Source organism: Grus americana, chromosome 11 (genome assembly GCF_028858705.1).
Source record: "Grus americana isolate bGruAme1 chromosome 11, bGruAme1.mat, whole genome shotgun sequence".
NCBI classification, from domain to species: domain Eukaryota; kingdom Metazoa; phylum Chordata; class Aves; order Gruiformes; family Gruidae; genus Grus; species Grus americana.
Window position 1 is genome coordinate 17,756,104 of NC_072862.1, and position 13,735 is coordinate 17,769,838.

The window sequence follows — 13,735 nt, forward strand, 5'->3', positions numbered from 1 at the left end:
GGTTTACTGTTCATGCTCCTTTTCAAGCTCAATTTTCAACCACATTTTTCAGCATCACTGTTCTTATCACCTACAAGGCATGTCTTGCAATACACAGGACAATATAAAAAGGATTCTTTACCCACACACAAGCGCGCACGTACCAAGGACCTGATAAAATCCAGATCAGCAACAGCCAAAATTACTTGAAATAAAATCCTATCAAAATTCTTGATGGGACACTCAAACCTGGTTAATCCAAAACACTTTGCAAACTATTTTTATTCAAATTAAAAAGACTCAGGTAAACAAAGTGATGGTACATACATGTTATACACCTGGTTAGCAGCTTAACCTTCAGGAGTACAAGATCTAATGAAAAGCCAAGCATGGATTAACCAGGTCCGAAAACATTACGCTGAAGAAAAGTCACCAACATCAACGTTTTGAATTTTTACACAAACAGTAAATTTTCTCATGGAAGGGAAAGACTGAGGAAGAGAACAAATAATTATTAGTCATCTCCAACTGGTTTATGAAAATACCGGTCCTAGATTAATCTATTTTCCACTCTCACAGAAGCCAACCATTTCCCATACATACTTTTAATATGAAAGTTTTGTTTATGCCAGTACAATGAATGGCAGTGGAAAACAAATGAGGGGTTCAAACACCCACAAAGAGAGAGAAAGAGACAGACAGACAGACATGTCTTTTTTTTTTTTTTTTTAAACCAGAATCAGAAAACAGTTTCTTTTGCTGGTTTTGAATTCTAGACCGTAGCCATTATATCCTAAATTTTACTGCGATTGACTGAAATGCCTCCAATATACAGAGACATGATTTTGAAATAAATAAACAAAGCTTAAAATAATTGATTAGGGCCAGCCCAGTGGCTTAGCGGTAGTGCTCTGCACTGCCTTGCGGGAGGACCCAGGTTACATTTGCACTTCCAATCTCTTGCTCCTGGGCCAGAAAGAGCAGTGAAAGTAGGGCTTCAGCTGCTCGGGCAGGAGAGAGCCAGTGCTGCAAGTCTGCTCATCTCTGACCTTCAGATAAATTAAACATCTGAGTTATACAGGCTCCAAAGGGAGTCCCATCCAGTCCTCAAAAGAAAATAAATAAAACAATAACTTAACTAAAATCCATCCCAGGTTCTTTGGTGTAATTTTTGTTAATGCTGAGAAGTAGGAGAATCTGGTGGTGTATTAGTACAATCCATGATAGTTCCAAATACTCAAAAATGAGGATTTGCTGCCTGATTTGCTTCAACGTCCCATCTTTGTGGCTAAAAATTGCAAAGCCTATGGCAATTTAAACACATTTCAAGATGATACTGTATATATGGGGGGTGGTACAAGACTATTCAGTTTCTACTTTGTTAAATAAACTTGGTCATTTCCAAAGGCCAGTAGAGAATTTCTGTACCACAGGTGTGCTACTTGTAGAGTTCAAAATTGTAATTTCCTTATATGTTGCTTAGCTCCATTTTCTTCACGCTCATTGCACATCTGACCTAAACTGTCCTTAAGTGCCTATTTGTAAGTACATGGTTTTCTGTGCAATGACTGGAGGATTGCAGTAGGAGAGGGAGAGTAATTAGCCAGTAAAATTAAGTAACAGTTTATACTTGCACATGTCGCTTTCCCTCATCAGTATTAATTACATCAGTGAAACAGAACCCAACATATCCAGTACTTGAAGAAAAGTATTTAACCTTCTGCCACATGTACTCAAATAAAAAGTGTTCTGTACTATTAGACTTTAAAAAACATTTCCACATGATGAACATCTCTACTAGTAAGATGAAAGCGTATCAGTAAATCAGTTCTTTTGGACTGAGCTGCAGTGACCATGTTCCTGCCAACATTTTTTTCAAATTAATATTGTTTTCCCAGTTACTTAATGCAATCCAGAAGTATTAATTCTTTTTCTAAAATTAAGTACATGGAAGGATTTACCTTTAAACAATAGTTTTGCAGTCCAAAAGGTTGGTTAGTTACAAAGACAGGTAAATCTTTAGCAGAAGGAAGTCACAACCTTGAAATTTGGCAAGAGTCTATACCTACCTTAGCTAACAAAAAAAACAAAACAAAAAACCCCAAACCCTCTGAAGACTGCAATGCAAGTACTCTATCTCTCCAACGTACTAGGTATGCTGAACTTAGACACATCATACAGTAGTATTTTACTTTAAAGTGTCAAATTTCTCAAATTTTGCACTGCAAAACTTTCTTTAAGGTGAATCAATACACTTAAAGAAAGCATACAAAAATGCCTTACAATGCCCAATCATTAACAGAATATGTGTGAATTTGAAAACGTCATGGTACTTCACTACCGAAACAACTCAACTTTCCTTCTCCTCTAACTTACCTTCCAAGACCTGAACTGGTTCCAAGTTCTGCACGCCTTTCCCACATGCAGATGGAATCGCTTAGGGAGGAAGCTTCCCCTTCCCACTCCTCGGTGTTAGGGACATCACAGAACCCCCAAAGCAGGTCATGGTAGATGAAACATTTCACCTTCTAAGGGCACGCGTATTCTGTTACTGATTTAGGATCACAATGGCCTTGGCTACACAGTTAAGTAACTGGACAGGACTGGACAACATTAGTGGTCAAGACACCCTTGTCCTGTCCACACTAGCGCTTCCATGATTGCTGTGGCCCACTCAGCTGCCTTGGTAATGACTTGAAATGTCATTTTTCCCTAGCGTCAATGCACATCTTACCTTCAGCTTCTGTTAAGAGATCCTCCCTGTTCACATCCAAGCGAGATTTCTGCTGGAAGTGGCTAGCACACACAAGCACATGTACACACATTCTTCTAAGATGTAAACTATGACTAATTTCACATTCCATTGTACCAATCTGTAAATACTTTGTTTTCTTTTTTCTTCTTTTATATAAAAACAATGGCATCAGATTCTCAGCAATAAAGTATAAGAAAGATGAATCCTTGACTACACTTAACCAATTATGAAATCGCCTTTCAAACAAAGGAAACATATGCAAAAATCCGTGTATTTGATAAAGTCAACTTAATATAACAAAAAGTGAAATATGCTTATTAAAAGTGTCCTTATATAAAAATGGTCTTGCAATGTACAGTAAAATGCAATACAAATTATTGTTGGTTATCTCTCCCCACCCAGTAACTAAAACAGCTATTGTTCCACAAAACTCCTTATATGCCAGTATCAAAGAAAGAAGCAATTATGCGACTAAACATTTTCTATGTTGTATGCCTGACGGATATTAAGGGTGTCTCGTAGCATCAAGTCTCGCAGACGCCATAATGCATCAGCCATTGTGGTATGAGCCCCTTTACTTTTCAACCAGTGTGAAGGGAGTCGGCTCTCTTGTTCTTTTGATAGATGGACATCTCGTCTTCGTGCTGGAAGGTCAAGAAATGGTCCAATTACCTACTGGCTTTGATATTCACAATTTTTCTAGAAAAAGGCGAATATAATTCTACAGTATAACTTTTACCCCTAATATGTGAGCCCATGCAATTGATTCTTAGATTTATACATCAATGGAATTAGCCTGCTGATAACACATATATTCCCAGTCTGTTGATTTGTTTTTAACAATTACTTGTGTGCGTGCATACATTTTATTAACTAAGCAGCAGATTTATTTAGCATTATCCCTAAAAGCAAAAAATATTAATGGTTACAAAGAAGTGCGTTCTGTCTGGAAACACCCCACTCTGTATCAAAAGCCTTACCTGCAAGAGTCTGGTCCCACTTGCTGATACTATTTGATTCAGCACTAAGCCCCTCAATATATTTCAGATAGGCTTCAGAATGAAGAAGCCTCTGTGTCTTTGGTGGAGGGGAGACGAACATGGGAGTTGTGGGCTGCTGCATAACTGGCTGACTTGCTGGGCTCTGGCCGGGATACGGAGGGGGTGCCTGCTGTCCTGGCGGGCCAAGGATTCCTATCTGCAATGACAAAGCAATGGAGAGATCACATCTGGGGGAACTGCAGGGAAGCCGCTTCATATCTGTGCATCAGGTCATCCTCATACAATGGAGCTTCCAAACAGGTTATCAGCAAACACATAAGGAAATTTCACGGTAAGACACCCACTTCAGTCAGGGCTATCTGTTGGGGTCACCAAGATGTGAGGAAGTGCAAACAAATGATATTCATGTTTAACAGACAACACTGCTCATATTTCTCATCTATGTAAACATATTCTGATTACTATCACCATTTCTCCTCTCTCCTATTAGCCTTAATTACTCCTTTTGTCTCCTTTTTATTTCATGTTTTCTCTTATTTGATCATAAACCGTGTGGTCTGTGAAGTGCAGGGTTTATCTCTATAACATCTAATCTAAACTGACCCTGATCCTTGGGTGACTGGGATACTTCCACAGAATAAATGCTAATTGCTGTCAGGCAAAAATTGCAGGCACACAAAGCAAAAAAATAATAATAAAAAATAAAAAAAATCACAGTCACACAGAGGAATTCCTACCATCGTGATCAAGTAGCAGTACTGAGAACTCCTAGCACAGATATCCTGTGGTCTGGCATAACTCAGTGTCATGACATATACACTTCACTATTTTCTCATTCAATTTCTGTTTTTCTTTACACCCTCTAGCCAAAAATCACATTTCTCTTTATGATGCAAAAAAAAATTTAGACAATAAAACTGGAAATATGCTGAACACTTCATCTGAGTGTTGGAACTCAGTCTCATCACTGAGAAGGAATATCTGATCATCATTGTTACCCAGACTCACAAATTCTGAACTGCCAGTGAACATCTGCTTCATCTGTTTGTGAAATATGGGAGCAAACAAAAGAGTTTTTGTCCACTCATCAACGGCTGAGAAAGTGGACAGCATCCTCTCTGCATCGTCAAAGCATGCAAAACCTAAATTATCAGCAGTTTAACACTTTGTTGAAATGACTTGTCTTAGTTTAGTAGCAGAAAAACAAAACAAAACACTGTCTTGCTTACACTGCAGAAGTTCTCCCACTGGGCAGAACCTAATTAATCTAATAACAATTCAACCATGAAATACAGACATACACTCTGAGCATAAGATACTAACTGGTTCTAAATACACCAGTGTACATTTGGTTTATGTTCTCCCTGGGAAAGGTGAAGTGCATCCCTACCTGTCTTAACTGAGATGTTCTTTAAATGCTAACTTAAATGCTAATTCAGAACCTTAGAGCCTCATAAATAATGCAAAAATGACTCACCTGCTGTCCAAAAGGACTTGCTCCGGGTGCTGGAGTGCCTACCATGGGGGTCACATTTTGGCCTATAACACCTATATTCCAAAATATAAAATAATTAGTCTTATTTCAGAGCAGTGACAAATACCTTTTTGGTCTTCTATAGTAAAAATTTATACTTTGATATCATTGCTTGCAGTTATTTTAAGCAGATGTATGACAATCAAATATCCCCCTCTCCCCCAATAAAAAAATCCACTTTAGAAGTTTCTGAATGAAAAAAAAAAAAGCGCCAACATGACAACTACCAAACATTGATATGTGGCCTGTTAAATTAATTTAATTAAAGAAATGCAAAGTGAGTAATTTTTGGTTTCCAGGTTTTTTTCATGTTGCATAGTGACTGCCTGACTAAATCTTCCCATTTATAATATACACCTTTGGCTTGACAGGATCTTCCTGGAATCATTTAAAAAAGGAAATGCTGATTTGCTTTAGCAACATTGAACATTTCCTTGTGTTCAGTTTTATAAAATACACTCACAGCAGGAGGAAATCCAAGCCATTGCACAAATTATGTTAGATCTCACTAATATAAAACCGAACTTGCAGGTTAAGCTTAAATAGTTTTATGAGATCCGTGAACATTTGAAATAAATTTAAAAAAAAAAAAAAAAAAGACTGCTAGTTTTTCTCAAACATATTAAGAGGCTTTTCCCTATTGCACAGAGTGCAGTACGTAACACCCGTGTCAGTCTTACATACAAAAATTTACAAATCTAAATGAGAGTCATGCAGTTCCTGATATTTTACATACAGATGCTTCAGTCTGAAAAAAATGAGTTACACATGCTGCTGCTTTTCTTTCTGTTTACGCCACTTCTTGTATTCATTTATTGGAAAAGCTGCAAACTAACTACACTACTCCTGAGGGTTTAATTTGCATGCAGATTTCTGTATCAGTGATCAAAAGATGTGTCTCTGCATTTTGCACACTAAAGCATATTTCAAAGGCACTTTCCATTTGATGACAGCCCCCATTATAAATGCATCTGTACTAACAGCAAGTCAGGAGTTGGGAAAACATTGATAATCCAAGTTGTGGAATATGGCATGGATTTTTTTTTTTTTTTTTTTTTTTTGTGCAAAGCAAAGAGGTCTGGAGGAGGGCACCCTCACCTTTCCAGCACTAGAGCATGGCTTCACCCTCAGCCCACCCAGCTCAATTTAGCACCGCTTCACCTGTAGTCCTCCATTCCCAGGTGTTATTTTTTCCCCTAATCCATATCCTCTCAGTTTTAAACACCATACACGCAGCCCACTTCTCCAGTGGGAAAAACTCTTCAAATAAATGCATTGTCCTGGATTCACCTCCAAAACATTTGTACATTGCTGATGTGTGCTAAATGTCACTGCCTTGGTGAGTCGGGGACAGGCTCACACACACACAGCTGTTTTCCTACTCCCTCTACGTGACATTATGGTGAATCTTACACACCTAATACTGATGGATTTTTAAAAAACCCAAGCAAACACCACCAAAAAACCCCAAAACCCAACCCAAAACAATTTAGATACAGATAAAAGTCTTAACAGAGCTTCTGATAAACACAGTTGCAAGTGGGGTAGGGGGAGGCAAACGAGACCACTGTTGTCCACAGCTTGTTTAACTGCTGAACATACGGGATGCACATCTTTTAAATAGGCACATGAGTTATCCGAGGTAAAAATTGAAAGAATCAGCAGAAAACAGGATGAGACGGCAGATAAACATTCTTCCCCGTAACGGGGACATGGTGATGGCATTAACACTGGAAAAACGTTTATGATTCATTCAGCCTCACTTTTCATCAAAAGTGTGGCAAAATTAGCAAACATGTAGTAGATATGCTCTCAAAAGTCAATTCAAAATTTGGCCACAATAGTATACCGAGTTCACCTTATCCCCAAACGTTTCCAGTTACTGTTCTATCAACAAAGTTTAATTTGAACACTGTTTTACAATAACACATGTCAGTGCCCCAGTGGCCAAGGGGTCTTCCGTGACCAGATTAATTTCAGTGCAGTCTATTTATAAACATTAACATAGCAAAAAAAAGTTTGGTAAAGAATGAGAGCAATAAATTTCATTTATATGCCCACTTTACATAAGAAAAGGAGGAGTGGAAGGATGCTGTTGAAATGCCGTAAGGATATAATAGGCTGATTTCAGCTTTCCAGACCTCTGATAAAGTCAAGCACATTTGTCAGGTCTTTTGGCTGGAGCAAAGCTACTGCTAGAGCAAAGCTACTGCTGGAGCAGCGTCACGTTTCTCCAGGAACCCTTCCCTGATGGTTTACTGAACGTGCTGTTCTGCCAACATTTCGCATCTACCTGGTATATTCAGCAGTGCATCGTGTGCGCTGCAGCTAAACAAACCTGCAATGTTCAGAAACAAAAGCTATGACCAAAACAAGCTGCAGATAATTCCTGTAACAACTGGTTAAACGGCAAGTACATGAAAATGAAATAAGGAGCGAATGAGGATGACATTCTTACCGGGTGGTGGGATGCCTGGGATGCCTGGCATACCTGGCGGAAGTTGGTGGGGTGGGGGCACCCCTGGGTGAAGTGGCTGCATGCTGCCCATGCTAACAATGCCATCAACTGGGCCCTGCAAAGGTGGCAGCACCGCTGGATAGCCACTTATCATGCCTTGAAGGACACAACAAATTTCAAACATGCATCAATAACATGCAATATGATCTACACAGTAAGACATGCACTATCCACAGACAAATAAAAAAAGAAAAAAGCACCTTTAGTACAGCAAGACGATACTACAATTAGTATCTTGCAAAAATGAACAAAACTTAAAAATAAAAAAAGTTATAAATATGAATCACTATACTTTTGATGAATTAGTATTTAGTGTATTCGTATGTTTCTCATGGGGCAATAAATGCTGAATATTCAGGTATGTTAACACAAGGAATAAATTCAGCCACAATTAAATGTTACTAACACAAGCAATTTTAACACAGCTTAAAGCTCTGCCATCTGCATACAGATTACGAACACAACACTAACTACACAAGCTCCACGTACAGCCCTGCTATAGGGGCTAGCTTGGACGTCGAACCCAATAGACATTTTTCTGCAGTTCATACGCAAAATTAACACACAAAAGCTCTAGAACATTTGCATACTTTAATGGCAGTGACAGGGGTGACTTTATTAAACCATCTCCAGTATAAACTAAGGAAGTAATTCAAATTTTAAACTTGACAGCACTGGATGTGCTGAGCTGCAGTGACTTACACTTACGGCACTAGACTGAAGTAAAAGGACGTACAAGGAGCACTTGCAGTCCCTCACAGAATTTCACTATCAATGTTTTTAAGGTGTCTTTGTAGGAAAATCAATGATACCATGAAGATGGTATTGAGCTGCTGCTCATAACTTTCATTTTCTGCATGTGAGGGAAGATAATTTAGAGTTTTTTCTGGTTTTAGCTCAGCTTTGTTGCTATCCATGAGGTGAACCTACACAATATAACTGCACTGTGTTTATTAGGTCCTGGAACATAACTTGCTTGTCCCTCACCCGCTTTCTAGGTTTTTTTAATTTAAATGGATGCGTTGTCAGGTAACCAAGGAAAGGCGTTGGAAAGACAATGAAAAGATGACAGAGGACAGAAGCAGGTCTGGAGAGATGAGGTAAATTAGAAACCCCAGCAATTTTGCATTTCTAATAGTCTGCTCCAAGAAACCACCAACTGAGTCTTTGCCACCCTCCCAGTAACTCATAGAAGAAATTTTCAGAACAGTTATTTCTGGACTAAGACTGGCCAAAACCTCACAGCAGCTCTGGCTGAGAACAAAGCTGTCATGAGCTCAGGATTGAAAGACTGAGTAGCTCCAAAATACAAGCTAAATTTGTTGCTTCCTTGGGAAGAGTTACGAAGGTGAGAAACCTGTAATTCCAAAAGCTTTCCATGGAGCAAACAATGACAAAATAAAGAACTCCTCTCCCTCAAACCTTCACTGTCCACAGGACACCTAGATTGGCAGTTATTAAATAGGTTTTAGGTACCTATTTCAAATATCTGGAAGCTCATCTGTACCTCTTTATTAACATAGTGAAATCCATATTTCTAATGGTAAAAGAAGAAAACCAACAAAAACATCCCTAGAATAAAAGGTTTTCACTGTAGCAACTGACTGGTACTTCCAGTGCACCCTGAGCTGGAATCACATCTTCAATGCATTTACATACATTTCTGAAGCTTTAAAACAAACAAAACAAAATAAAACAAAACAAAAAAAACCCCTCCAATGAAACAAACCCACATTTATCAATCATGAAAGCTCATTTCTACATTTCCATCACTGAACAACTGGCTGGATTAATAAAGTTGTTGTCAAATCTCCATGAGAAGTCAGTTCTTGTAGCTCATCATAAGCATCTAAGTGCAGCCACTTTCATACCCTATGTATGAGTTAGCACTTTGATTTTAAAACAGTAAACATGGGCAAACTATTTCCAGCTCCCACAGCTGTAATTTATGAGGTCTTTCAAATTACTTGTTCTCTCATTTTTTACTGTAACAATGTAAGATTAAACAAACTTTCATAATGCCTAAATTTACAAGAAACTAGAGCACTACCCACTAAGAGAAATGCATCTCAGAAGGTATCCAGATTTCTTGGACCCGTGGGCCATAAAGAAGTTCTCTGAACTTCTGCAATGGAGAAGTCCTCTGAACTAGAGAAAAGCAATCAAATGATGGAGGAGGATGTGAAAGAGGTCTTAACAGAATAAGATACTTCTAAGCAAGACTTGTGGAAACAAAAAGATGAAAGACTGTGTTTTTCAAATGGGCCACAAAAATAGAAAGATTTTAAAAAGATCCACTTGATCATTCACTCTAAGGAAGTATTTCACAATACCAAAGTGAAGAGACTTGAATGTCTAACTGCTTGAATAAGATGATGGTCTTAAATACAGCTTTGCTTTTGAGGAGGCTGCCGCAGGAAGTTAGCATGTGTAGTCTGCAGAATGCACATTTTTGGAAGTCTTAAGAAAGTGTTAGTAATAAGTATTACTGCCCATCAACACCTACCTCCAAAAATTGGAAAGGTGACTCAATGCCAAAAAACCAAGAACCAAACCAAGAAAACACAACCACAAGAGGATGACATTTCTACATATACTAGATTGAAGTAGGTTACTCACAAAAAAGATCAGCACTGGAGAACTTGGGGTTTGCTTTTTCTTACTATATGCACAGATATGTGTACACACAAACAGGCACTAACTGCAAATAGTTCAGAGGAAAATTATCAAGAACAAAGTGGGGAAAAAACAAAAGAAAAATGCAACTCAGCGTAAACAAATGCTTTGTATCTGGAGATCACGAACCAAATAAGGAATGTGCCTTCAGTTTAAACATCCATGCAACCTATTTACTGAAAAGGGATTTCAAGACCATGATGAAAAATGCTTCAGGCTGTCAGCTGTAAATATTGCCACAGCCTGAGACGGGAAAGAAAAAGAAAAATGGCAAAAGAATAAATGGAATAATTGGAATGCCTTAAGGGAAAGTTAAGAAAAACCCCACCAAACAACCCCAGAACAAAAAACCTCCAAATACTCATTTTTACCTACTTGACACTATTTTGACCTTGACTGAAGTAATCTAATTATTTTAATTAGAAATGGGGGAAGGAAAACAACCTATCGGGTCATACCTAATTAATTTTCTCACTGATGTATGGCTGATTCCCGTACAAGAATCTCCAGCAGACTACATTGTCTTCAGATCTGATCCTGAAAATACTTACTCCAAGCATACTCCCTATGAACTCAAGTCAGATTACAACTGGTAACGAGCAACACCCAGCAACAGAGACCTTGTGGAAGAGTTCTCCAAGCTCAGTTCTATTCTGAAAATCACCTGATAAAACCAGCAATGTTGGCATTTTGTATTTGTTTCTGCAATGGCTCTAGATCCTAGTCTGCTCTGCTTACTAGCATCTAATCAGCAATTCTGTAACACTTTAGCATGGATTTAAAATCTGGATTCTGTTCACCTCTCACTTTCCTGACAGTAATTAGCCTCCTACTTTACCACTTCCACTGATGCTGCAGCACTAGGAGAGTATTTAGCTCACTCTCCTCCTGCCATAGCAGGGCTAAACACGAACTCTGCAAAGTAGAGTGAATAAACACGACTGCACACAAACAGAACAGGACTACTGCACAAGGAGAACCCTTCTTCCCTGCATTTTCAACAGGCTACTCACTACTGGAGCAAGTAATGTGGGACTATCAGGCTACCGCTGCACTTACGTATACTCATTATGAAGAAAGACTGAAGAGGTTGAGCTTTTTCTTCCGTAAGAACAAAGTGACCCAAGAGAGTGTTCAGAGTTATGAAGGGGGTTGATATAGTGGATGAGGAAAAAATGGTCATAGCTCCTACGTTTTACCTGCAACGGGTGTCAACTGCTGATTGAGCATTCCCATTGGTGTTGGTGGCGGCACCACCCCCATAAGAGCCCCGACAGGAGTGCCTGCCCGGGGGGAGGAATTCTGCTGCTGTGCTGCTCGCTCTCTCTCCTGCTGCTCAGCAACTTTAGCTGCCCGCTCTGTAAAAGTATTTTAGATTTTCAGTTCTGTTTTGTAACCCAGAATTTCAAAATATTATCTGTTCATTAAAAAGGACTAGTCAAACACTGGCATAGTTTAGTCAAATATAAAGTAGAACAGATGAATCTTTTTATACAGCATATGATTTGATTTCATGTGGCTGCAGCTAAGACTTTTAGAGAACCTTTCATGAAAAATATTCCACAAAGTTTTATCTTTTTCTAAAAAAAAATAAATTAAAATAAATAATAAAATAAAAATTTAAAAAGAGAACAAATTTGATAATAACACCAGTGTTACCAACATGAAGCAGCAGTCCAGCACTAGGCTCGGTCCGCACTAGGAAAACATGGCAAAACGTTCCCTCTTTTGACACCACTGGCTCAGCTAAACCAGTTATAGCCAAGGCCAGCAGCTCTCACACAGACCCGCTACCAGCTGCTGCGGGGATTTTTAAGCACCGTGTCTATCAGATGTGCCCTGAAGTAAGATGCAAACAGCACACAGCAGTGCCAGCCGGTGGCCCGGTTATTCTTGGGCTCCCCATAAGTTTTACTACTGATGCAGCTGAAAAGTGGTGGCAAAGTTGGGAGCATTTGCAAAGTTTCCCTAGTGTAGATAGGTCCTTAGTGTTTGGAACATAACAAGCAGCAGTTTGATGAACCAAAAATATTTTTCTGCCTCCTTCTGCTGTTTTCCCCATTTTAGTCCCCTTTGAGCTTTTTTCTTTTTTTTTTTTTTTTTTTTTTTTTGCTGAAGATGTCTAACTCACATTGTGCTGCTCACTGGAGGTCATGTGTGTCCTTTGTACGATGAATCTGGTCATTATCTCAATCAAGTGTCTCACTGTGACTGCAAGAACAAAAGATCTACTGCAGGGGAATCTGACCAGAGGACAATTTTATATTAAGGGCAAAGGGTCATGGGAAGAAGAAAGAAAGAAAAAAAAAAACCAAAACAAAACAAAAAAAAACCAAACAAAAAACCAAAATCCAAGCAAACAAAAAGAGGAGATATACCGAATGCCCACTCAAGGTGCTTTGGGGGCATGCAAGTTGCTCATTTGTTTACTCTGAACGTTGTATCTGACTGACGCAATGAGGAACAACAAAGAATAAATGAATGCAGCGTACATCTCCAGCAAATTTTAATAACTGAATGCAGAGCTAGAAGTTCTCTTGCAGTGGTGAAAGATGAAAACTGCCGCTAAAACAGCAATCAAGGTCCTCTGCCAAACAAAGGCTAAGAAGTTGTTCATCAAGTTAGGCATCCTGCCAACGTTACTCGTTTTCTCTAGTATATGACTTCAAGTGTCTATCATTCATCTCGTAGGACCTGTTTGTTGAGCTTCTAGCACTACTTCCATACACTGAAAGACCAGTTTCATTTCCAGAGGCATTTCCTTGCTTCTTTTCACTTCTGTCATTTCAGGAAGCGATGACGACACACAGAAACACCTAAATTTACTACAGGCAACTCATATGTGATTGAGCACAAAATACACAAGACATTTAAAGGTAGATCTTGCAGCAGAAAAATGAGAGAATCCTCTTCAGAGGAGAGCAAGCATTTGGGGAAAAGATGAAGCAGCTGTTCTGACTCTCACCTACTTTGGGTCAGCTAAAAAAACCAAAAGGTCAGACAAAAACAAAGTTCTGGAGACACTCTGATGAATGAGGAATTACTGTTAAGTGTTCAGTTTTACCAGACTTCGGAGTGCTGAGCTTTGAAAAAGGACCTGATGTAGGACAGTACTGGAATTTTACCTAGTCTCTATCCATGTCGTGACTGCCACGGAACAGATGAAACAACACTGCCAAAAGGGAACCGCAGTGGGTGTCTAAGGTGAATGCTCAAGGCTGAACTTTTAATACTCAATACTAAACCCAAACTGGTTAGGCCAGGACTTGAGA

General features: G+C 38.9%; 1 protein-coding gene across 12 annotated transcripts in view; it reads right to left on the reverse strand.

Annotated features, from left to right (window-relative positions):
• Positions 1-246: 246 nt before the first annotated feature.
• PBRM1 (polybromo 1) overlaps positions 247-13,735 on the reverse strand; it is a 66,830-nt gene continuing 53,341 nt past the window's right edge. For 4 of the 12 annotated variants that reach the window (XM_054838379.1, XM_054838376.1, XM_054838378.1 and 1 more), the window contains 5 exons: positions 11,663-11,821; positions 7,728-7,883; positions 5,213-5,283; positions 3,715-3,931; positions 247-3,378 (listed from right to left, as the gene is read on the reverse strand). In XM_054838379.1, the coding sequence (XP_054694354.1) occupies positions 3,206-3,378; positions 3,715-3,931; positions 5,213-5,283; positions 7,728-7,883; positions 11,663-11,821 (776 nt within the window). In that variant the 3' untranslated portion in view covers positions 247-3,205. The remainder of the gene's footprint in view (positions 3,379-3,714; positions 3,932-5,212; positions 5,284-7,727; positions 7,884-11,662; positions 11,822-13,735) is intronic. The other 8 variants (XM_054838381.1, XM_054838382.1, XM_054838377.1 and 5 more) reach the window with 2 other exon arrangements.